This window comes from Arabidopsis thaliana (assembly GCF_000001735.4).
Source record: "Arabidopsis thaliana chromosome 1 sequence".
In the NCBI taxonomy this organism is placed as follows: Eukaryota; Viridiplantae; Streptophyta; class Magnoliopsida; order Brassicales; family Brassicaceae; genus Arabidopsis; species Arabidopsis thaliana.
Genome location: NC_003070.9, coordinates 19,991,266 through 20,015,647, shown reverse-complemented (window position 1 = coordinate 20,015,647; position 24,382 = coordinate 19,991,266). Strand labels below are relative to the sequence as shown.

At 32.7% G+C, this 24,382-nt stretch overlaps 6 protein-coding genes, 2 long non-coding RNA genes and 2 other non-coding genes across 12 annotated transcripts; 7 read left to right on the top strand and 3 right to left on the bottom strand.

Moving 5' to 3' along the window:
- Positions 1-609: 609 nt before the first annotated feature.
- AT1G53625 (uncharacterized protein) lies at positions 610-1,269 on the top strand. Its single transcript, NM_179473.2, has one exon. The coding sequence runs from the start codon at positions 834-836 to the stop codon at positions 1,101-1,103; it is 270 nt and encodes an 89-aa protein (NP_849804.1). The 5' UTR covers positions 610-833; the 3' UTR covers positions 1,104-1,269.
- A 2,406-nt stretch (positions 1,270-3,675) lies between these two features.
- AT1G53620 (uncharacterized protein) lies at positions 3,676-4,219 on the top strand. Its single transcript, NM_104240.3, has one exon. It carries the CDS (start codon positions 3,741-3,743, stop codon positions 4,044-4,046), a length of 306 nt encoding a protein of 101 aa, NP_175767.2. The 5' UTR covers positions 3,676-3,740; the 3' UTR covers positions 4,047-4,219.
- A 344-nt stretch (positions 4,220-4,563) lies between these two features.
- AT1G07917 lies at positions 4,564-5,243 on the top strand. Its single transcript, NR_139335.1, has 2 exons — positions 4,564-4,717; positions 5,158-5,243. It is a non-coding gene; the product is annotated as an other RNA (long non-coding RNA).
- Positions 5,244-6,327: 1,084 nt separating this feature from the next.
- AT1G53610 (uncharacterized protein) lies at positions 6,328-6,652 on the top strand (the record flags this gene model as incomplete). The annotated part of the gene is made up of 2 exons (NM_104239.1): positions 6,328-6,528; positions 6,569-6,652. 2 exons carry the CDS (start codon positions 6,328-6,330, stop codon positions 6,650-6,652), a joined length of 285 nt encoding a protein of 94 aa, NP_175766.1.
- A 761-nt stretch (positions 6,653-7,413) lies between these two features.
- Positions 7,414-7,837, top strand: AT1G09615. The gene has a single exon (NR_143507.1). It is a non-coding gene; the product is annotated as an uncharacterized misc_RNA (transcript).
- On the bottom strand, positions 7,489-7,688 carry AT1G07913. Its single transcript, NR_139334.1, has one exon. It is a non-coding gene; the product is annotated as an other RNA (long non-coding RNA).
- A 795-nt stretch (positions 7,838-8,632) lies between the features above and the next one.
- Positions 8,633-9,188, top strand: AT1G09605. The gene has a single exon (NR_143506.1). It is a non-coding gene; the product is annotated as an uncharacterized misc_RNA (transcript).
- Positions 9,189-11,592: 2,404 nt separating this feature from the next.
- Positions 11,593-14,412, bottom strand: AT1G53600 (Tetratricopeptide repeat (TPR)-like superfamily protein; the record flags this gene model as incomplete). Of its 2 annotated transcripts, NM_001333599.1 has the most annotated exons (2): positions 11,724-11,879; positions 12,075-14,385. In NM_001333599.1, one exon carries the CDS (start codon positions 14,383-14,385, stop codon positions 12,232-12,234), a length of 2,154 nt encoding a protein of 717 aa, NP_001321251.1. In that variant the 3' UTR covers positions 11,724-11,879; positions 12,075-12,231. The 2 variants fall into 2 exon arrangements, with proteins under 2 accessions (NP_175765.2, NP_001321251.1); NM_104238.3 differs by having other exon boundaries at positions 11,593-14,412.
- A 453-nt stretch (positions 14,413-14,865) lies between these two features.
- On the bottom strand, positions 14,866-19,443 carry NTMC2T6.1 (Calcium-dependent lipid-binding (CaLB domain) family protein). The gene is made up of 12 exons (NM_104237.4): positions 18,976-19,443; positions 18,812-18,886; positions 18,301-18,444; positions 18,107-18,202; positions 17,889-18,020; positions 17,659-17,811; positions 17,503-17,544; positions 17,322-17,370; positions 17,110-17,202; positions 16,851-17,034; positions 16,644-16,767; positions 14,866-16,567 (listed from the first exon to the last, which is right to left on the bottom strand). The coding sequence occupies exons 1-12, from the start codon at positions 19,090-19,092 to the stop codon at positions 15,521-15,523; spliced, it is 2,256 nt and encodes a 751-aa protein (NP_564637.1). The 5' UTR covers positions 19,093-19,443; the 3' UTR covers positions 14,866-15,520.
- Positions 19,444-22,189: 2,746 nt separating this feature from the next.
- Positions 22,190-24,377, top strand: GLY3 (glyoxalase II 3). Of its 2 annotated transcripts, none has more exons than NM_104236.5 (8): positions 22,190-22,637; positions 22,854-22,982; positions 23,078-23,185; positions 23,258-23,392; positions 23,582-23,623; positions 23,705-23,764; positions 23,861-23,939; positions 24,015-24,377. In NM_104236.5, exons 1-8 carry the CDS (start codon positions 22,398-22,400, stop codon positions 24,104-24,106), a joined length of 885 nt encoding a protein of 294 aa, NP_564636.2. In that variant the 5' UTR covers positions 22,190-22,397; the 3' UTR covers positions 24,107-24,377. The 2 variants fall into 2 exon arrangements, with proteins under 2 accessions (NP_564636.2, NP_974018.3); NM_202289.3 differs by having other exon boundaries at positions 22,314-22,637; positions 23,705-23,769; positions 23,866-23,939; positions 24,015-24,373.
- The last annotated feature ends 5 nt before the right edge of the window (positions 24,378-24,382 follow it).

Genomic DNA, 24,382 nt, shown 5'->3' with positions numbered 1-24,382 from the left:
TTAAGATTTCGTCAAATCAATCGATTTCTCTGGAAAATTGATACCTTATTTCGACGTGGTTACGAGTCTGATAACTTTTTTTGTGATCATATAGCTTTAGTGTTTGTGATTAACATATCGCCCTTTCTTATAATCTTAAGATATATCCCTTCGTGGTCCGGTCTGCCTTATAAATATGTTATGTAACGAGTTCAGAAGCAAGCATTTTCACATAATTATTGCATGCTTTTGAGTTTTGGCTACTACAAGTTTTTCGACCGCATATATTAGCGTAATTTTTAAAGACCCGAGCTATTTCATGAAATAAATTAGGACCGCTGGGTAACTGAAATATCCCTTGCAATTTTATTTTTACTTTTTTTTTTTTTTTTCACCCTTGCTGCCTTATATGCAATTCTGTCTTTCAAAAATTACTAGGGCCATGTCATATAAGCATAAAATCTTTCATAAATGTTTAAAGATACGATTCGTAAGAAATGTTCTTAATTTTGACCCAATAAAAATAACTGTGACTAATGTATAATGTTTTCCGTGGACTTTTGTCAAAGTAAACCTAGAGGGGAAGTCTCATTTGCCTGCTAGCAGAAATGAAATTTCTTGCGCAATTTCATGTATTTCAGAAAAACAAATATTTTACGCAAGTCTATATTATTAAAATATCTTTTGTCAAAGTCAAAGGCAATTTGAGTATATATAAAAGGTACATATGGCATATGTTTACATCAGTATTCAGAACATTTAAAAACAAAAGCTTAGAATTTTTTTATAGGTGCATATACATTTATTGTTGACCTTTATCAGAAGGATTGCATTGCATTTGCTCTACAATCACGATGTGTCGAATTTTATGTTGTTGCTTTTGCCGCAAGAAGAAAAAGCCGCTAGATGTGAAAAAGGGTAAAAAGGGAAAGAAAGATGGAGGCCTTGTTGTTTTGAAGCAGACTAAGCCTAAGAAGAAGCGTCGTGATGATGTAGGAGCTGTATCAATAGACTCATGTTGCTGTTGTGGCGGTGGTGATGGTGGTGGAGATGGTGGCGGAGACGGTGGTGGTGGAGGCTGTGGTGGTGGTGGGGGATGTGGTGGTGGTGGTGGAGGCGGTTAAAATATGAGGTTTCTGTAGTTCAACATATAATGATCATTTCTTGTGTGTCATATGTTTATTTGTTTAAATAATTTATTTATTTATGTAATGTAAGAATTATTTTAAGGTGTGATCCCTTTGTTGGACTGGAAAATGAATGAATCATATATATTAATTTTGATGAAAAAATACTATATGATTTAGTTGGACTTATGCCGTTAGATCACTATATAACAAAAAGCTAATAAACAGATACAAAATCATCAGTTTCATAACTAAAAAATTAAAATAACAAGAAAATTTTAAACGTAAAAGAAAACCATGCTATCTTAAATTATATATTCATTATTTTGAAAGTATTATCATTTTGTTTTTCTTATTTTTTCGATGTGCATAACGGATAAAAATAGAATCATTTAATAAACCTTAAAAATATTTGTTTTAGATTCATCATAGGATAAATATTGTTTTTTAAAATGAAACGATAATATCATATTGATTGATTTAGTAATAATACATGTACAGTTTGGTCAGTTTTTATCATATAATTAAGGACACATAATATTATTGAACTTCCATCTTACGCCAAACGATCTCGATCAGCTTGTTAAGTCGGTGGCCGGGTATGTTTCTATTAAATAGCGTATGTATTGAAGAAGTCTCGCAGTCACATTACCTACCAGGTAGACATCGTAAATTTCCAGATATCTTCTTTTAGAAATGATGGTTTTTGATTTAGAGATGAAAACAATTAATATTATCAACATTGTGTTGGTATAGTGGTAAATTTTTTAAATGGAAGTTCTGCTTCGATGCTTATTAGAAAAATATTTCTTAACAAAAAATGAATTTAACTTTTGGTGTGAGTCCCACCTTTAAAAAATGCAGGACTTTAAAATAATGTTTCAAATATAATGTTTGGATATAAAAGCACACGCTTTCTCATGACCAAATGTATCATCCGTGGACTTTTTTTGATCACCCAACCTAATTGTGATATCTCATTGGTTATTCGATTGTTTGTAATTTTTTATATATCTATCCACAGACGACCCGTAATAGTAATACCGTTGATTTGTCAAAGATTATATTTATTTATTTTGGGTAAAGATTAGTTCGTATACCATGTCTTACAAATTTTTTTTTTCAAATACAACATTAAAATAGTGTACTTGGATCTCCGTAGTTTGAACATTAATAATTAGTTTCAAACATGTTGAAGTTCTCCGTTATGAATTTGCTAAATACTATTGACTATTGAGTCTAAGGAACGTAAGAAATAAAAGCTGATGTGCAAGAATTTTCTGAGCTAAAAATTGGTTTAGATGGTTTAGTAAATCCAAATGAGAATTTGATTTGCATGAACCTGGTCATTAGTTATGTTAGGTGAGAATTAAGATATTATTTAAGGAAAAAATTATTTATTATCAATAATGTTACTATTTTTAGTAATTAAATTTGGTTTGAGTTCATATCAATTTCTCAAAATACATTTTAGAAATTAGATTATCAGGGAAACCTTGTGTGTCCCACTTTTTCCATGAATTCTTTAATATCTGAGATCTCAGTTTCAAATATTTGTGGGTATGGATACTTGTTACAAATTTTAAAAGCTTTGTTGCATACATAGAACCATACTTGTACAAATATGGATAGAAATCACATTTTTCGAATGAAATTTCTGTGTAATGAATAATGATGTTGAAATATGTAATGATGTAATGATATCGGATCGAAATCACATCTTCTGATATAAAACTTTGAATATTTAAAAGATTTAGATTGGCCACACATATTAAAATAGAATTACCCGTTAAAAATAATGTGGTCCGAATATTTCTCGCATGTCTGACGTGTAATAGGTAAGTCGCACGTTTTCGTATTGACCAAGACTAACACTGCATAGCATTAGAATGATGTTACAAATGTTCAACCTATTATGGTGATCTCATTTTATATTTGACCTTATAAAATACACCGTACCGACCCCTAACTGTTGAACATGAATAAGCAATATTATTATCTTTATAACTAAAATAATAGAGAACCTGTAAGAATACTTACTTATTCTTTCCCCTACATTTTCTTATGTTCATTATAGCATTACAACCAATACCAAAACCATTGGTTTTTTTGTTTTTGTTTTTTAATTAATCATTTCTTTAATTAGTTTTGGAAATGATTTTTCTTTCTTACATCAAGTAAATACAGTGTTCACTACAAAAATCGTATCACACGAAAACAAGAAAGGGAAGAAATTATTAAAACCCTTTGAAAGACAAAATAAAACTTTGTACTAATTCTTGAAAACTGTAATCATAATTTTAAATAATATTCTACACGACGAAGAATGAATATTCTGCTGTATGGCTGTGTGAGCAGAAACATCTACGAAGTTGTGTCAGCGAAAAATTCAATGTATATATTTATTTAAATAATAAAACGCAAGTTTAAAATTTATGGAATTTCATTGGATTTATAAGAAAATAATCAAGAAAATGTCTAAATTTTTGCAAGTAATGTTGAAATTTCCTTTGCAATTTCGTGTATGTTTAAGAAACTAGAGAGGTTTATTTCATAACCTTTCTATATAAAAGGACACTATTCTTGCATCCTTTGGTATCAGTTCAGTTTCACAAAAAAAAGTTAAAAGATATAATGGAGCCTGTTGTTAATGTCATCATTATATTAGGTGCCTGTGTTATTTTCGTGTTGACTGTCATATGCTGTATCTCCCATAGGAAGAAAGAGCCTTTGTTTCAGCCGCGGGATTTGGAAAACGGTTTAGCGGGAATAAAAGATGGAGGACTTGTTGTTTTGACAGGAACAGCTGTTGTTGCTGCGGGTGTAACCACAGAACGTTCTGGCGGTTGCGGCGGTGGAGGAGATGGTGGCGGTTGTGATGGTGATGCTGGTGGAGGAGATGGTGGCGGTTGTGGAGGTTGTGGCGGCTGTGGAGGTTAAGGGTTTCGTATAGTTTGTGGGTGTGAAATTATCTCTTTATTAACTTTGCATATAAACTATTAACAAAAACAAATGTAAGATTTCAACTCTTGTGAGGTTGGAAATTGTATCATAACGTGAAGAAATGATCGTGTAAATATGATTCTTTGTTTACAAAATATCAATTCTTTTTGAAACTTTCTTTTCTCTTAATTAGAATAATTTGGATGAAAAAGGACACCAATGATCCTAACCGTTGAAACATATATTCAACCTCTTATATGATATACTACATTTTGTCCTCCATATACAGTTAAAACTTAAAATAGTAGAGAACCCATACACCTTTCTTATGTTATTTTTCATCAAATATATACAGTGTTCATTACAGAAAAAGAAAAAGAAGAAAAAGGGAACTCGAAGACAAAATCAGAACTCTATGTACTAATTTTAGAAACTCTAACTACAGTTTAAAATAATATTTTACATGACCAAGAATGAATATTCTTCTTTATGAGCAGTATGCGAAATACTCAAAAGCAAGTTGTAGTAACTTATGAATTTTTATTGAAAATGTCTTAATTTTACTAGAAAATTGAAATTTCTTTTGAAATTTCGTGTACCTTTAATAAACTAAACAGGTTTACGTCATAACATTCTATATAAAAGGACACTATTCTCGCCTCATTTGGGTATCAATTCAGTTTTTTTTTTTTTAACATTTAAGAAGAAATAATGAATCCTTTTGACGTTGTCATTATTATAGTATGTGGATTTGTTATTTTCCCGTCAATCGTCATATGTTGTGTCTCCTCCTATAGGAAGCCTATAGGCGGTGATGATGGTGGAGGTTGTGGAGGCGGTGAGGGAGGTTCCGGTGGCTGTGGAGGGGACTGAGTTTCGTATAGTCATGTCTTGTGTCGTGGGATTTGATAATGATCTCCTTTATTATCCATGCATGTATAGGTAAGATTTAAACTCGTGATTTGTGACCCAAAAAAAAAACATGTTATATAGAAGAAAAAAAATTGTATCATGAGCTGAAGATATGATTGTGTAAATGTAAATTGCTGATATACAAAACATTAATCTTATTATAAATTTTATTTTCTCTTTCATTTCGTTTAAAGAATGTATATGCGGACTGAGTTTCGTTGACTTTAGTCACTGACGTAGCATTTGTGACAAAACTTTCAACCTGGGCCGAATCTGAAAAAAGAAGGCCATATCCAATAGTGACCAATCAAAAAGTTTCATTTCTAATTTATATGTGCCGTTGATAAAATCAAATAAAAGTAATACATGTTTTTTTAATTAATCATTTATATCGATCGACCGAATAAAAGTTCGAATATCCAAGAATATCAATAATAAAATTCCGTTTGAAATACTAGTATGATCTATTTATATTTTCTAATATTTCTCGCATATCTGATGTTGATGTATGGGTAAGTCGCACATTTTCGTATTGACCAAAAGTAATATACTGCATAGTGTGTAGAATGATGTTTCAAATATTCAATCTATAATGCTGATCTCATTTTATATTTGACCGTATACATTACACCGATCCCTAACCGTTGAACATGCAAATATCATTATCCATTTATCCTCCTTATACAACTAAAATAATAAATAGCCTCTAAATAAAACTTACCTACGTTCTGTTTTTCCTTACATTTTCTTATGTTCGTTATAATATTACAACCTATTAGAAACACATTTGAGTTTTAAACATTGATTTATCATTCTATAATTGGTTTTGGAAAATATGTTTTCCTTATATCAAATAAAATATAGTGCTCATTACAAAAATTGTATAAAGAGAGAACAAGAAGGGGAATGAAACCCTTTAAAAGATGAAATCAAAACTTTTTACTAGTTCTAGAAAGTTTTAATCAATATTTTAAATTATATTTTACAAATAATGAAAAGTCTGCTGTATAACAGAAAGAACAACTGAGTAGGAAAATATACCAATTCTTAGGGGGTTGTTGTCATGAATAACACGTATGGGCTGTGAGCCGAAACATCAATCTGCTAAGTTGTGTAAGCGACAAAACACAAAATGATTTTTTTTAATAATAATAAAAGTCAAAGCAATTTTGAAACATATGAAATGTCATTAAAAAGAAAAAGTAATCAAGAATTTTTTGCTAGTAGAATTGAATTTTCCTTTGCAATTTCGTGTATCTTTAAGAAACTAAATAGGTTTATGCCTTAACCTTCTATATAAAAGGAAACTATTCTCTCCCATCATCTTTTTGGTATCAGTTCAGTTTCAAAAAAAAAAAAAGATATAATGGAGCCTGTTGTTAATGTCGTTATTGCAGTATCTGCCTGTGTTATTTTCGCGTTGATTGTCATAGGCTGTGTCTCCTATAGGAAGAAAGAGCCTTTGTCTCAGCCACGAGATTTGGAAACGGGTGTAACGGGAACAAAAGATGGAGGACTTGTTGTTTTGACAGGAAATGATGCCACCACAGCTGTTGTAGCTGCAGCTGTAACCACTGATGATTACAATGGTTGTTGTTGTGGAGGAGGTGGTGATGGTGGAGGAGATGGCGGCGGTTGTGGAGGTTGCGGCGGCTGTGGAGGTTAAGGGTTTCGTATATTGTGGGATTTGATAGTTATCTATATATATGCATATAATGTAAGATTTAAACTCTCGTGAGGATGGAAATGGTATCATAAGGTAAATAATGATCGTGTGAATATGAATTGCTGGTTTACACAATATTAATTTTCTTGTAAACTTTCATTTCTCTTTATATAATAATTTGGATGATATAAAGTATGCATGGACACAAACGGTGATGCACATATATATAGATAAGTAAATGATTAAAATTCTTGTGAGGATTTTTTTTTTTTTTACTATAATTTATTAATTTTGAACTAAGAGTAAAATAAAATTTCATAAATCCCTCGAAAATGAAAATTTAACTCTTTTTCTCATATTGTAACTTGTAAGTTATTTTTCTTATTGGCGTAAACAGCTTAGTAACAGCTTTTGAGATAATGTTTTTGGTTTGAAATTTCTGAAAATCTAAGCTGGTCATCTGTTACTCACCTATGTAAATACTGTATACATGCTTTAAATTAAAATAAGAATTCAAATATGATAGATATTCAGCATTCGAGGATGAAAGAATTGTGTGTGTTTGTGTAGATATTCAAAAATAATAATTTGAGGATGATGAAATTATTATTACTATCCTTTCAAGATAAGCTAAACAAACATATATATAATTATGAGATTATTGTAGAATATGGAGTGTTAGTTACAATATGTGCAACTTTGGATGTTTCCATGAATATGTACTTATAATTGAAATACAAAAGTCAAACAACAATTTAGTATAAATTAACACAAGTAGCATATCATCTGTTTACCTATATCTATATCTATATCTATATATACATCTTCATGTTTCCCTGTATGAGAATCAAATCATATTTAGTATGAATTAATTAAAAGAAGAGAGAAAAACTAATAGATCGATCATCGATGGGGAAAATGATTATGTTTATAGTCTTTATGGCAGTTTTCTTGCTAATCTTAATCATTTGGCTAATCCACTTTCTCTACAACAAAACTAAGAAAGATGGCGGCAAGATAAGAACCAGTTGCCACCCCTTCGGCTATGACGACGGCGTCTGATGTCACCAACAACAACCTTTGCGTATCTTTATGGAATGCATCATTAAACTCTACTCTCTTTGTGGAAACCATTATCCTAATTCTTATTTGTATAATTGTATGTAATCTATGAATATATTTAATATCATTATTTCAAAACCAATTACAGACCTAATTTAGCAAATGATCATGATTTAAAAAAAAATTAATCCCAAAAACATTCTCTGTCTGAATTAGGACAAACTCGATCGCTCTAAGCACTAATTAAGTTCGAAGAAATGTTTTTCTCCATTGTTTACCCAACACATCATACATACCGAAAATCTACTCGGAATGTCTATTTAACAAGAAAAGTTACGAAAAAATCAAGAAAACAGTTACTATGGTTTAGCCTATTATAATATCAAACGCAATCTAGTTGATGTTAAAGAATTAATAAAACTTCATGTAAAAATTGGTGATTGGTGACCATATAACATTTCATTAAAATTCTATAATTTCGAAGAATTTGTCTATTTCAAATGATACTCTTCGTTGGAGTATGTATTTAACTATATCAAGGTTATAAAAACATGACTTGTACTAATTGATTGTAATACACTAATCCAGGTATGACTTGGTCTCATGATTACTGTCTATATGTATGTTTTTTCGAAAACATATTTAATATCTCTACGAAAACATAAAATAAAACAAAGAGTGTATTGTGCTATCTATCTATTAACAGGAAACAAATACTAGGGTCATGATTAATCCGACACCTGACGAACATAATTTTCGGTTCAATAATCTTTTCGAAATAAAAATTCTAAATTTCATCTCCATTTGGGCTTGAAGAAAAAGCCAAAAGTAACGACTACATTAATATCCGAATATTCCGTTTGAAATTCAGATAAAACCTAACACAAAAGTCAATGGTTAACAAGATGACTTAAATATTAAGACAACGAGACTTTCATAATAAATGTCATCAATCTCTCTATATATATACATCTTGTTGTTTCCTTATCGGAGGAGTGAAAAACAAAATTAACAATCAAAAAGAAGTTAGTCAAATGAGTCCTGTGGCCATTCTGTTCATAGTGTTTGGGGCATTTCTCATGTTTTTGTTCATCTTGTGGCTCATTCACTTTCTCTACCACAAAGCTAAGAAGGATGGCAAGGAAAGCATCGCCTGTCTTGGCAGCGGTTACGGTGGTGATTTTGGCGGTTGACTTTAATCTTACTCGTGCATCGGTGCATGGAAACGTGTAGTTTCAATATTTTTGTTGGGATATATATATATATATATATTTATCCATACAAGTTCTTCGTTAATTGTATATCTTTTGAAGTATCATTCATATAATAGATTGTTCTAAGTTCGTAATTATGCAAAAATGGTCTATGCATGTGCTTGTGTATAACCGGGAAAATTGATTGAAAGTCTCTTCTTATTAGTCAACAGTTTACTTCAAAATATCCCTTTTCTTAAATCTTAATGAGTTCAATATATCAAAAATTGGTTAATGGATTGTATGAACAAATACAATGTGTTTCTTGACTTCTCGACTTCTTGACTTATGGATCTACTGTTGTTTAACAATCGGTTCATAACAGATATATTCTAAGATTTGATGCATGGCCGTATAAAAAATCACATATTTTATTTTTCACATCTTATTTGTCAATAGATAAACGATAACTTATAAAGAAACACATTTCACTTTACAGCTATGAAGAAAAAAAAAGAACATATATAAATATAGTGAAAATATTGTATAGATAATATATTTGTAATACCAATTCCATTCATGTGAAGTACAAGCCAAAGACTGAGACAAGCAGAATGGTTAAATCACAATTCTCAACTAGCTTAATTGGCACATTTTATCAAATCTAAATTCCCTTACTTATTATAATAATTAAAAAATAAAAGTCACCGACACAACTTCCAAAAATACAAAGTCTCCAAAATGGCTCACCTCCAAAAAAAAACTTGTTGTATATAATAAGAAACTACACATATCTATAAAGAGCAAGAAAAAGAGAAATTATTGTTTCTCTCTAAGAAACAACATCATAAATTAGAAATCAAGTAAAACAAAAACGAATGACTCCTTTGAAGATTATGGACATAGTGATTGCGGTAATATTCTTGATAATATTCATCTTATGTCTCTTCTACTTTCGTTACCAAAAGAGTCAGAACAACGGCCGGAAAGAGGCCGGTGGCTGTTGCTGAAGCGTCGAGGCGGCTACCACCGCACGACTTGTCACTCAAACCATTTCTTACAAAGATTTTTATGATTATATGTATTTGTTTTTGAAATATGAAAGATGCTCTATAGTTTGGGTTTGTGTGAGCAAGTTGTAGAGATGAAACAAACCATAGACATGAAACAATTTGTTTTATTGTTTATTTTACATCATATTTTATTATATATTGCAAACTACTAGATTTTGTATAATTTAAAATATATAACGTTTAATCGTAGAACATATATATATATATATGTAGTGCTAGCTGATATCTAACTTTGAAAACTAATATTAATTTGCAAATAATCTAAGTATTTTATCCCAAAAAAAAGGTAAAAATACAGGATTATGATATTCATAATTGTTACTATCATATTTATTTATTTTGGTTTGTGTAATGTTTTCTCAATCTAAATAAAATGTGTAACTTCTCTTAAATTATTTTCAAGTTATCAGATTATTGTTATTTATGATGGTTAAATAATAGTACTTATAAAATTGGTTGGATCAGCTTCAGCATTATCAGATATATTCAGTCCAACAAAATCGGCTGATAAAAGAAAAAGAGATTAAATCCAATAGAAAATAAGAAGAAAAAAATATATATTTTTACCCAAAAAACTATAGTAACGCAGCATCTAAACTAGAAATCGTTATAAGTACATAACTAACTTCCTCCTCCGTCGCCTCCACCACCACATCCTCCTCCACCACAACCACCACATCCTCCTCCTCCACCACCATGATGTCCACCACCACAACCACCGCCTCCATGATGTCCACCGTGATGATAACCGGCATGATGGTGGCGGTGATTGTCGGAATCGGAGATAGGGAGAGTCGACGCAGCAGCTGGATAAAACATGTAGCTACCATTGCTTGTTCTTACTGCTCTTGTTCTCTGGTTGTTAGGCTTTTGTGCAGATCCCTCATTAATGACAGTCTCCTTCTTCCCCCACTCCAAAATGCACACGATTATTACCATCAAAGCAAAGAAACCACAAATAGCTATGACACCAAAAAAAGGAGTTACCATGATCTCTCTCTCTCTCTCTCTCTCTCTGGAATAGTATAAATTTTCAAATAATCACGTTTTCTTCCAACCAATGCAACCGTATTTATACTCATTATCTGTTTTCTGGTCAGAAATTATTATTTATTTTGTATTTGGATTAGGTTAAGGACTTTGGGCTAGAGGCGTAGTTAATTGATGACTTACGTCCAATACTGTGATTGACCTAATTTATACTTAAAAGTTAAAACTAATAATAATGTTACCAATAGTGATTCATTAAAAAAATATTAAACTTTGAGATTGAACTTTGTTGATTTTACAAGTTCGAGTTATCCTCTCCTAAAATTATTAGATCAAAAATTGAAATCAATGAGAAAACTTATTGGTAAGGTGAATTAAGTTGAGTTATTGTACTGAAAGATAAAATTCGTTTTTTGTAAAAAAAAAAAAAATCAGTTTAATAAAAGAAAAAATAATTTTGGTGCATTTAACTTTTATTTGATAATATTAAGAAAGATAGCTATTGAAAAGGAAATAATCCAATAGAAAAAATAATTAGAAAGAAATAATAAAATCAACCAAACTATAGCAGACATCATTAGCTACAGTATATGGATTTGATAATGAAATTATTTTGCCAATGTGCTTTTTTAATCGATGATCCATTGCTCGAAGGAAATGGTTTTGATTAAAACAATAATAAATACATATCGGTAATTCCTCTGCATAACCACTTTACAGGCTTCACTGTGAAGCATATGTACACAAACACCATCCATTATATAAATGCATATGTGTGAAGTATAATCGAAAACATTAAAACTCATTCATAGAGGAGCTAAGCTAACAATGTTATCTTCGGTTCGTTCTAGGAAGACAAACTTGAGGCATTTAGTTTTTACAAGGCGATCAAGTGAGCTTCGTGATCTCTGTTGATGAAGTGAGAGATAGAAACCTCTACACCACTTTACTGTGAAGAATATATATAGACAAACCCATCCATTATTAGATGCATATGACCAAGTGAGAGCTTCTTGCTCTCTGTTGATGAAGTGAAAACCATGTGCTTGCATCTTGCTTCATTGGAAAACTGCTTTCATGTGATGGCTGACTCAAATCAATTCCATTTGATGAAGTGAGAGATAGAAACCTCTACACCACTTTACTGTGAAGAATATATATAGACAAACCCATCCATTATTAGATGCATATGACCAAGTGAGAGCTTCTTGCTCTCTGTTGATGAAGTGAAAACCATGTGCTTGCATCTTGCTTCATTGGAAAACTGCTTTCATGTGATGGCTGACTCAAATCAATTCCATTTCCTTTCTAATCATCTTCAATGTGAAACCTATCTCTTCAAGATTCAGCTGAGATTCATCTCCTGCAAGAAAATTATGTACTTCACCCTTTAAGATGATCCAGCTAGACCCAGGATCCTTCTTTATTCTTTTCGATTTCTTGATATTCATTATTCGATCACAATCTCTGTTTTTCCCAATAATTGAATATAGCTGGGACAATACCACGTAAGGTGTTGCACTATCAGGCTCAAGTTCGATTAGTTTCTTAGCAGCAAGCTCAGCTAGATCGACACGTAAATGAGTCTTGCTTGCACTAAGCAAGCTGCCCCAAACCCCAGAATGAGGCTTACAAGGCATTGTAGAGATCAAGTTAGATGCGTCATCAAGTAATCCACTTCTGCCAAGGAGATCAACCATGCATGCATAATGATCAGGTCCTGGTTCAATGTTGTAAGAGGATTTCATCGATTTGAAGTATTTCCATCCTAAGTCCACATATCCAACATGAACACAAGCTGATAACAGAGCAAGAAAGGTAACACCATTTGGCTCTTTTCCTGAACTTTCCAACATGGAGAACAATTTTAGAGCTTTCTTACCAAAACCATTATAGGAATACCCGCTGATCATCGTGTTATAAGAAACAATATTGGGCTCACTGATGCATGAAAATATCTTGTAAGCATCATTTGTGTTCCCGCATTTACAATACATCGATACCAATGAATTCTGAACAGACAAGTCATTCACTATGTTCATCTTCACAACTCTACCGTGGATTTGTAATCCTTCAATTAAATCCGCTAAACTAGCTGTTGCACTGAGGACACTACTGAAAGTGTAGGAATTAGGACAAACCTCTTTCTGGAGCATCTTATGAAACCAGCAAAGTGCCTCCTCATAATATCCATTGCTCACAAAAGCAGATATCATAGCAGTCCATGTTATGTTGTCCTTCTCAGGCATCATTCCAAATAACTCTACACATTTAGAGATTTCTCCTTTTCCAGAAAATCCCTTGATCATATCTGTCCAGGACACCATATCTTTACCCGGCATCTTCTCGAAAAGTTCATAAGCTTCAGAAATCTGTTTGCGCTGAACAAGACCCGTGATCAAGGAATTCCAAGAAACACTGTCTTTATTTTTCATCACCCCAAACACTGCTTTGGCCTCTCCCATATAACCAAGCTTAGAGTACATTGACATCAATGAATTCCCTAGAAACAGATCAAACTCCAGAGGCATTCGTGAAACTAACCCATGAATCTGACTTCCCTCTCGGTATCTGACAAAATCTCGACAAGCTTTAAACATGACAGCCAAAGTATTAGAATTAACCTTGACATCTCCCTCCTGTCTCATTCTCAGAAACAGACCAAACCCATCTTCAAAAAACCCAGCTTTAAAATACCCATCAATCATAGCAGTCCAAGTAATCACATTTCTCTCAGTCATTCTATCAAAAAGACTTCTCGCATCAACAATTCTCCCCATTTTGCAATACCCATGAACCATTGAGCTACACGATACCACTTCTTTCACAGCCATACCCTGAAAAACACGAACAGCCTCGTTCCATTTCCCTGCTCTCAAATACCCACTTAACAAAACATTCGAAGCAACAGAATCACGAAACTTCACAGGTGTCTCAGCATACAAAAATTCGGCCTCATCAAACCGCCCAGCCCGAACAAAACCGGTAATCATCGTCGCATAAGAAACCGCATTCTTCTCCGGTATATCACAAAACAATTCATAAGCTTTACCCAAATCACACTTGTTTTTAATCATAGCCGTAATCATCGCATTATAAGAAGTTGTAACTCTCACAGGCATTTCATCGAACACTTGCCATGCTTTACTCATCTTACCATTCTCTGCGTAAGCAGAAATCATCGCAATCCAAGAGACAATACTTCTATTTGACATCTGTCTGAAAATAGCTTCAGCTTCTTGGAGATTCCCATTTCTCGCGTGCTTCGAAATCTGAGAATTACATTGAAAGATAGCTGTGCTCGTTGTCGTCGTCTCCAGAAAGTTTCGTGTTTTCTGGGTAATGGGCTCGTGGTTAGAGACAGCAAGCGTAGAATTACATCTCAGACAAATATTGTGTCTGTAAATTAATCCTTTGTTCGAAATCGGTCTCATCACCATTGACTAGCGATTTCAAAGGATGCGAGAAGAAAAAAAAGCCGGGTAAATATTTAGGGTTTTAAAGCTTATATAATAATTCTGTTTATGTAGTTCACAAGTTAATTGACAATATAATTTTGCCACATCAGCCATAGAATGATCCAATTTGGGATAAACAATAACTATAATTATGAGATTATATACAGTTTCATATCATCCATGACTCATGAGATTTTTGTGTACCATTTCCATCCTATTAACGGTCAAATAGTTTTTAAACATCAATCAAACTAAAGACTGAGGCAACTTGGCACGACAAATGTATATAATGGGTTTGGTCAATACATTGCACGTCTCAACTAGCATATTGACATATTCCCCTAAATTATTTACACATTCCCCTAAATTATAATAAAAATCAAAGTCTATAGGAAACAACTTGTATTAGTGTATATATATCAGTAGAAATTGCAAATACAAAGTCAGAAAACAGCTAACCTCCAAAAACATTTTTGCATATGATTAGAAACAGTACAGTATATATTATAGAGTCGTGATCAAATCATTTAGAGATCAATCGATGGATCGAAAAATGATAGATTCTGTAATCTACTTAGCCTTACTAGGCTTTCTTCTTCTCAAGTATCATTATTTGTTCAAAACCAAAAAAATATCTTTAGTTGTGTCTTAGCTAGGTTTCGTCAATCGTCAAGCCTGGTTTGAGAAGAATGGTCGTGAAAACAGCACCACCGGTAGCTATGTTGATACGACGGCTAACACCGTGGCTTAATCATCGTAACTGTTTCTTGCTTCTCTGTTTTTTCGTCTCTAGTCATTTATTCCAATATCATGTGAATATGAATGTTATATGTTAAGTTTTTGCGTGCCAGAGATGATGTAATTAAGATTTCTTGTCATTTTTTTCTTGACACTGTTAAAGGTTTCGGAGCCAACTGACTTATTTTCTTCAAAGTTCAAACTATGAAAAAGAGCCGTTGTTTAACCATCGTCAAAGATTAGGGAAAAAAAAACAGATGATGAAAAGAAAAATTAGTTTATACAACAAGCTCAAGAACCTTCATTTGATTCGCAGGTTTCGAATTCAGTAAACACAGAAACATATACATGAACGTTAATGTGCATATGATATACGTTTTTACTTTGAAGATGATTCCTTTTCTTCCCCTTCTTCGATATTTTTAAGCGTGTCTCCTTTCTCATCTTCAGTTTTGATGTTCATGGCGGTGTCCATATCTCTAGTTTCTGACTCTGCTGCTTCCTTTAATTTCTCCTCTTTAGCTTCAACATCTGTCGAATCCTCTAATATATCACCACTTGAATCTTCCTTAGCGGTTGCTAATGTTGTTGAATCTACATGATCATCATCTCCTGTTCTTTCAATATTCCCATCGCGTGTAAGTTTTCCTGGTTCTGTTGCCAGGTTCTTTACACAGGTAAACGCATCATCATCATCAGAAGATTCAGAATCAGTTCCAGAATCAGATTCAGGAACGATTTCTTTATGCCCATCTCTTGGTTTCATGGATCCTTTACGGGAAAACGCATGCTTTATCTGTTTTGCAGATTTCTCAGCTTGTTTCAGAAAACTCTTTGCCACATCCTTCATATGGCCTTTACCTGAATTTTCCTCTGCATCCAAACTCTCACCATCTAAACTCTTGCCTGAAAGTGGACCCGAGAGATTGTCATCAACGATGAAGTTAAGTCCAACATCCTTTTGGTTTACTGCCTTCAGATTGATCCGAGGAGACTGAGACTGTGACTCTTCTTCAATGCTTCCTATTAAAAATTCTTCCTTTTTGACATTCCTGTGAAACATTGACCCGATTTTCCTCAATCCTCTACCAACAGACTTCATTGGATTCTTTGATCCCTCTTGATTGTCGTCAGTGCTGCTGCTTCCATTGCTCAATGATTCATCATTAGGGGTTCTTTGTATTTGGCTATCAAGACGTCTACTCTTACCTTTTCTTGGTTCCCAAATCTGTGATACTTCTGCTCCCGGTTTTTGAACCCATATTGCAGTCTCTTCTTGCCCGTCAATTTTTATTGGCTCAAAGTTATCCACAACACTTGGAGATTTGTCCGACGAGAAAGAGCCTAAATTTGTAGTATCAGAAGCAAAAGAAGTCTGTATGTCTTCCTTGTTTAGTTTCGCTTTTTTTAAGGGATCATCACTCGACTGTTTCAAAAATGAGAAGCATTTGACCAAGCTAATCTTGAAAAAATTTCGTATGTAAGTTAGAAAGAAGTTTTACCTTCGCATTGTCCTCAATTACTGTTATAGCAAGATGAAGCCTTCCCATTTTGATGTTCTGAAGAGACAACCACATATCGTTTCTTTGGCCGCCTCTAAACTCTTCAATATTCACTGAACATTCACTGCAACAAAACAGGAACTCAAAACAATAAACTTTTGATATTCTACTAGTTTGGAGTACTGAAATTGGGGTTCAGGAGCAAACCCAAGGGTATCATCCACAAATCGGTCTTTGTCTCCAACTTCAATGTTAAGTATACTAGGAGAATCCCATGTAAAGATTGGTATCTTAAACTCTTCGTGCCATTTCGGGGACAATGTTTTCTTCTGTATCTTGGTTTTGAATCGGTAAGCACCAAGTTTCCCTTTCACATAAGGATCAGCCAAACCTGAAACCAGAACATCCAAGTCTTTCAAACTGAAAGGAAAAAAAGACTAATGCATGTGGTAATATCAAAACTAACCATTTAGATCAGATGGTTTAAGATCTGATGCTTCAAAGACTTCAACTAAGACGTGTGCAACCGGTTCTTTCTCATCAACAAAGAACCAATTTTCTGGAGGCCAACGGAGAGAAAAAGTGATTTAAGTGCCAGGAGTGTAGACAGATGTTACAAGTGACTAAGTAACAAAACAGAAAATAAGATGGAAGCTAAGGAGTTGCTGCAATAAATACCTGACGTTGGGCTAACAAATTTCTCCATGTCAACAACAAGCATATTTGGCTGCAACCAAATTGCAGGGAAATTAAAAAATAGTAAAACAATATCTTTAGACGGATCCATTCTTTGCTTAACTACAAGAAGGGGATATTCAGAACAAGCATAGAAAATAACCCAACAAACCGTCATTCTTACCTGAACAAGGGTCTGTTCAAATGCTATAGAAAGAAGTTTATCCTGATTAAGAAATTAAAGAAAGGGGGTGACTTTTAGAAGGGAAAAAAAAAACAAATGCGTGCGAAGAAGAGATTCAAAACTCTTGTTAAGATTATTAGGCTGTGTAGTACTTACTAGCCATCCTGCGATACCTGGGAGTACTGCAACATCAAGCCCATGAGTGAAGATTGGTTTAACAGTCATCTGGAAATATGGAGGCTCTGCAAAACACACACGTAAACGCCCCAAGAAAGGCCACCGACGAAGGAACTTCACTCCGATCAACACCTTTTAAGAGTAGAACGCAAAAATGTGTTTACAAAAATGAAAAAGGTCCCAATCAGATAAAGAAAAGGCTGCCCTACCTTTCCTTCCACGTGCATTCCTGTCAAATGCAACTTTGTCCACATCCCAAAACCAAGCCTTTTCCTTAATTTCACAGCAAGTATTGCACTCATATCATCTGCTGCGAGAAAATTCATACCAAGTTCCAGTACCTGCATAAACTCCAGCATAAGTTCTACTATAGATCAAGGAGGGAAGAGGCCAAAGTATGATGTTCTATGAGGCGTTACAAATATACCAAGTGATCATCACCCGTAGATTGACGAAGGACCCTAATATCAGTCAACAGAGGTGGGTTTCTTCCCATGTAAAGGTGCTGTATCACAGCTTTTTTCTGCACATAAATCGTAATAGATGTCAATACCAGCAAGTGACTTCTTACAAGCCATACAGAGTTAAGACCAGAAGTAAATATTTCTTAGACACGGATACCGCTGTCCAAGGTCTATATTTTTCCAAGAACCAAGGTATGATTGGACCCAGAATCTTCTGAGACGCTATCTGTTCCATGCATATTGGCCATATCTTCTCCACAGCATAATTCATCCATCTCACAGATTCAGAATCAGATAGAACCTGAAAGATAGAGCGAATGAAACAAAAAACTTTTATGCAGGGTAAGGAAAACTCGGAAAAGAAAACACAAATCCACATGAGGTTAATCGCATACAGCTAATACACAGGCGAAAGCGAAAGAGTGAGTAACCTTAGAACTAAGTCTGTCCATAAACTGGCTAAAGTCTAGCTCTTTCACAGCTTCACTATACGATTTCAACCATTACAGAGAGGAAAAGCAACCTAGGAGCTTTGGAAGTTATAAGTCTAGCTCTTAATAACATTTTGTTTAGGGTAATCACTCTCTCAACCAAACTAGATAAACACCATTAACGGTTAACACACAAAGATAGAATCTTTCCACCTAAAGAAGAGTACAAAAAGTTACCCTTCTCTGATTTGCTTGCTTCCTCTCTTCGAACTGCAATTTTCTCTTCAATCTCATCACATACCGTTCGTGAACCTTTTAAAAAAGAAGATAAAGCAACAATCTTTACACATTCTATCAAAATCCTATAAGAAACATAACATGAAAGAAGCAAATTCCAGTACCAGGTAGAGATAAATGAGAGCGAGGAAATAGAAAAAGGCGTGGGATCGATTCAAGGAAGAGATGAACCAGAGTAACAGCAACACAATGATGATATGATGAATTAAAGAAGACTCCATCGTATCCTTTTCTATGATCAGAACCAAACCCAGAAGAGAAGAGCCGACAAAATTCTCAAAGATTTAAGTCTTTTAATCAAAATTCCAGAATCATCTGAATTGATTCGAACTTGAAAGGGAAAGTGGTTTCAGTTTAGAAAGATCGAAAAAGCCAAGAACACGACAAGAGATACTGTAGCGCGGAATGAAGCATTGATGGTGATTTACGATTATCCCTTGAGTTTCCCTTCTTCTCAAGTCTTAAAATCTTCAATTCTTAAGTTTGACTAATCTTGAGATTTTCTCTTGGGATGCTTCCCAGATGAGACGACGTCGTCCTCACGACTATACTGGAAATGTTTCATACTGTCATTACGGTTTGACATTAGAAAAGGGCTATTCTTTTGGTTAAAGTCATTTAGCTTAAAAACATTGTAACCACTTCAAGTTTTATTTTTTTCATGTTCTTTTAACGTTTTTACGCATAGATTAAAACATTACTTGAAATGTAAATAGATGTATACTCGAGGGATAAGGAAAGATAATGAAGCGTTAATCAACGGTTTTGTAAAATCTAACTATTTATGTTGAATGGAATTGAATAAATATTCCACTCCAAAATTCATTAAAAAAAAAAGTTCACTTTTCAACATATTCATTTCAATTTTAACCCTATTTTTGTGGACACGGGTAGAAAAGAAGAAAAAATCACTTTTCTAATCATATATCTCAATCGTTCTTAGTGTACTAATCGTATTTGTACCGCGGTATTTCCCACCATATTATTTGTTTAATGTTGTAGTTTTTGTAGTTTATGAGTTATGAATTAATAATGTTACTAGATCCTACTATATTATTTGGGAAGTACATTTTAAATGTAACCTTAATTTTTGTAAGTAATTACATAGGTATGCCATTAGAAATAAAATTTTAAAGAGTAAATTAATTTATCTCTTTAAGGATTAAAAAGTCAAATACTAATTTAATTAATTAAATTTAATTAAAAAACGAAATACATTATTAATTTCCAAAAATAATAACCAATCAAAATCAACATATAAGATTTGATATCTAAATTTTAATTAATTTAATTTAATTAGAAAAACGAAATACATTATTAATTTCCAAAAAAGTAACCAATTAAAATCAACAAATTATATTTGATATCTAAATTATCATATTAATTTTTTATTAATTATTATACTTCACTTCTCATCTTTATATGATTCTATTTTTGCGGAAAAATAATATCATCATTATAAAAAAATAATTAGAGTTTTTTCCCATATGCCATTATTTGAATTTTTAAAAACAAATATAAACTGTTCAATACATAAAAAAATATTATAACGGGTAAAAAATAGATTTAAGAAAATTTTCTACTGAGTAACGAGTCATAATTTGAAATATTTATATTCAATTTCATACATATTATATTGAAAATTTATAATCTTATATACTACAATAATTAATAACATATTAGATGTGATTCAATTTTTGATACAAGTTAGAAATCCTAGAATTGCATGTTTAGATCGATATTAATACAAAATGGTATACTATAGGTGAAACTCTTAAATTAACAATCAAAGTACAAGTGTATAATCTTAAACACTAAACAATATAGATAATATCAACAAAACATATACAACTCACAGTTTACTATACATTTAAAATCAAATAAAATAATATCAAATATTTTTAAATCATCTTTACAATAAAAAAATTTTAGTTTAACTAAAATATATACTGCAGGTTAATATCTAGATTATAGGGCTTATTGGATCTAAAGACGGATCATCAAAGATTTTTTAAACTGAAGCAAAATATATTGAATATTCAAATATCTATCTGTTACCAAATTATAAACAAATAAGTCAATTTAATATTTTATATACAAAATCAATTAAATCTTAATCACATAAAAATTAGCACAAAAAAAGTATTCATCAATTAAAAAATTATCAAATCTCTGTGTTATATAAGTTTTGATACTATATTCGAATAAAGTGTAATATACCTTTTCAATTTGTATTCTTTAACTAATTTAAGCTAACTAATATATTTGCTAATCTTATACCTATCAAAACTGACTATCGTTTCTTATCTCTATAGTATTTTTGCAAGACTTTTTTGGTGGATTTGGATAAAAGTGCATTCGGGTCATATGATACATTCTCCTATTAAATAAATATGGTGCACTCTTATGTTATTAGCTAAAATGTTTAGATTCTAATTCAGAGTCATACCATTAATAAAATTAATATTAACAAAATAAATAGCTTTTTGGCAAGACGGATTTGGAGGGACGGGTTTTTGAATCAACATTAATAAAAAAGTAAAATATAATTAATCGACCGTTTCAATACGGGTTAAATCTTTAATTTATTATTTTTTAAGACCACTAATATTAAACATATCAAATCATCCTAATTTAGAAAAGATTATATAAAACCAAAAATGTTATGTGGTATGTATAATGTTACTATATATAAAATTAAACTATAGATATAAATGTATTAGAGAATGATACAATTTGCAAAACTTTTCTATATAAAAAATTATTCTTAAATGTTAAAAATTACTATTTAAAAAAAAAAATCATGGGACGGTAAAAAAATTACAGAATGAGTTCTATTTTGGAATTGGGTTATATGGTGGATGTATTTGAATCAATATTTATAAAATTTAAAAATATTATTAATATACTGTTTTAATAGGGGTTAAAACTTCAGTTTTTTAACAATTATCTCATGGATTCGTGGTATACCGTTACTTAATAACAATTATAAACTGTAAAATATAAATATTTAATAAAAATAAAATTTGCAAGTTTTAATATATATTACTTTTAAAAAATAAATCGTCCCGCGATATACCGCGGTTAAAATCTAGTTTGATATTTATGAAGTTGTACTCAAACTCAAAGGTCAAAACCAAATGCTATAATTTCATCTTTGTAATGGACCTACAAATAGAATCATAACGAAGATCCTGACTGTTGACCTAAACCGTGGAGTCCACCAGACATATGACTTGTTGTCGGCAACACTTTGGTTTTTAGTTAAGATTAAGCCCAATAGCCCAATATAAGCCCATTAGTGTAGGCCCTATTAAGTCCATCTACACTCGAAAACTTCATCATCATCTTCAAGGTTTAAGATTGGCTTCATGAATCTCCAATCACTGTTCTCAGATGATTGTTTAATCTTATCTGATAAAAATCATTTGCTTCCATAATTGTTACTGAATCGTGCAGAACTGATCAATCACGGGTCCCACCACATTGTTTGTTTCAAGAAGCTATTAACGTCGGCTGATTCCAAATGGTGATGACACATTTTTCACGTCTCCGACAACTTCTTCTTCTCCAACCCAAATTCCTCTCTTCTCAACCTCGTCCTCTCCGTTCTCCTCCTCCAACATTTCTCCGATCAGTGATGGGTTCGTCTTCTTCTTTCTCCTCTTCTTCCTCGAAGCTTCTCTTTCGTCAACTCTTTGAGAACGAATCTTCCACCTTTACTTATCTTCTCGCCGACGTTTCTCATCCTGATAAACCTGCTTTGGTATGTTTTTGCTTCCTAAAGATTGAATTTTTCGACATGGGTTTTGGTTTTTTCGTGTCTGGTCTTTGTTTTTCGAATCCTAGTTCTGATCTTCATGATGAATAATAGGAACTGGATTCATTTAGTTTTGAAAAGATCATCAATTTTGGATCAAGTTATGTTCTTTGTTCATCTGATTTGTTGAATTTGGATTGTTTTATGTGATGTGATGAGCAGTTGATTGATCCGGTGGACAAGACTGTGGATAGAGACTTGAAACTGATTGATGAGTTAGGACTAAAGCTTATCTATGCTATGAACACTCATGTTCATGCTGATCATGTCACTGGTACTGGACTTCTTAAGGTCTGTTTTCTCTTGCTTGATGTTATTTGTTTATATTTCCATGGTTTTGGTTTAAATCGAAGATTCAGTGATCTATCTTTGTTTGCTCCACACAGACGAAGCTCCCGGGTGTGAAATCCGTTATTTCGAAAGCAAGTGGTTCCAAAGCTGATTTGTTTCTTGAACCTGGTGACAAAGTATCTATTGGTGATATATACCTTGAGGTATGAAACCACAATTTCAAACCGGTACAATAAATGAGAGGCTAGAAAGTGAAGAGTGTACATTTGTCTCAGGTTCGTGCTACACCTGGACACACTGCAGGATGTGTTACATATGTGACTGGTGAAGGAGCTGATCAGCCCCAACCAAGAATGGCTTTTACCGGGGATGCTGTACTCATCCGTGGTTGTGGGAGGACTGACTTTCAGGTACACAAAACAGAGAAAAAGTCGGTTATTAAGAACCATAAACCACAATGTAGATGCATAACATCTAGATTTTGTGTTTTAGAGTCTGCAATGTAGATGCATAAGATCTGATTTTGTATGCATAAGCTCTATAGATTCTGTAATGAGGCATCGTTTAACTGTACTACGATGTTTTCCTCGGTGTTTCAGGAAGGAAGCTCAGATCAACTCTACGAGTCTGTACATTCACAGGCAAGTGTTTTACATTCCATAGGCAAGTGGTTCATATTTTCAAGGACTCTGTTTAAACGCTTTTGTTTTTTCTTTTACCAGATATTTACATTGCCAAAGGACACATTGATCTATCCTGCTCACGACTACAAAGGTTTCGAGGTAATGCAAAACGCAAATTCATTTACATTGGCTTGTTTAATGGAAAATATGACTCATCCACGCAATGGTTTTTACATCGTTTCTGTTAAAATTCAGGTAAGTACAGTTGGAGAAGAGATGCAACACAACCCGCGTCTAACTAAAGATAAAGAAACATTCAAAACCATTATGTCAAGTAAGTTTCTTCTACTTAGTATGATGCTAAAGTATTCATCATCTCATAAATGACCGCCGTTTTTGCTCTTGACAGATCTGAATCTGTCGTATCCGAAGATGATTGATGTTGCAGTACCAGCAAATATGGTCTGTGGGTTACAAGATGTGCCTTCTCAAGCCAACTAAAAAAAACTCTTACATATAATGTTTGTCTTTTTATCGATGTCATTCTATATTTACCAAAGCCAATAAAAACTCTTGAGAGTAATTTCTACAATAAGATTTGCTTCCGTTGTAGATAAGTTCATTAGAAAATTGTGTAAATTAGATTGAACATGTGGAATTTGTTATGAAGATGAAGACAGTATTTGCGTGTTCGACTTTTGTTTGGTTTGTTGATTGATGTGTCAACTACTTTTCAATTAACATAAATCTACATGAGCTTTTTCAACCACCATTCGT

What these genes read in the sequence shown, in the direction of transcription:
- AT1G53625 (NM_179473.2), top strand. Translation starts at nt 834, where the DNA reads ATGTGTCGAATTTTATGTTGTTGCTTTTGCCGCAAGAAGAAAAAGCCG.
- AT1G53620 (NM_104240.3), top strand. Translation starts at nt 3,741, where the DNA reads ATGGAGCCTGTTGTTAATGTCATCATTATATTAGGTGCCTGTGTTATT.
- NTMC2T6.1 (NM_104237.4), bottom strand. Translation starts at nt 19,092, where the DNA reads ATGGAGTCTTCTTTAATTCATCATATCATCATTGTGTTGCTGTTACTC. An exon ending in CTCTCATTTATCTCTACCTG is followed by an intron (nt 18,887 to 18,975) that starts GTACTGGAATTT and finishes CTTTTTTAAAAG; the next exon opens with GTTCACGAACGGTATGTGAT. An exon ending in ATTTGTTAGCCCAACGTCAG is followed by an intron (nt 17,203 to 17,321) that starts GTATTTATTGCA and finishes GTTGGCCTCCAG; the next exon opens with AAAATTGGTTCTTTGTTGAT.
- GLY3 (NM_104236.5), top strand. Translation starts at nt 22,398, where the DNA reads ATGGTGATGACACATTTTTCACGTCTCCGACAACTTCTTCTTCTCCAA. An exon ending in ATCCTGATAAACCTGCTTTG is followed by an intron (nt 22,638 to 22,853) that starts GTATGTTTTTGC and finishes TGTGATGAGCAG; the next exon opens with TTGATTGATCCGGTGGACAA. An exon ending in ATTCAAAACCATTATGTCAA is followed by an intron (nt 23,940 to 24,014) that starts GTAAGTTTCTTC and finishes TGCTCTTGACAG; the next exon opens with ATCTGAATCTGTCGTATCCG.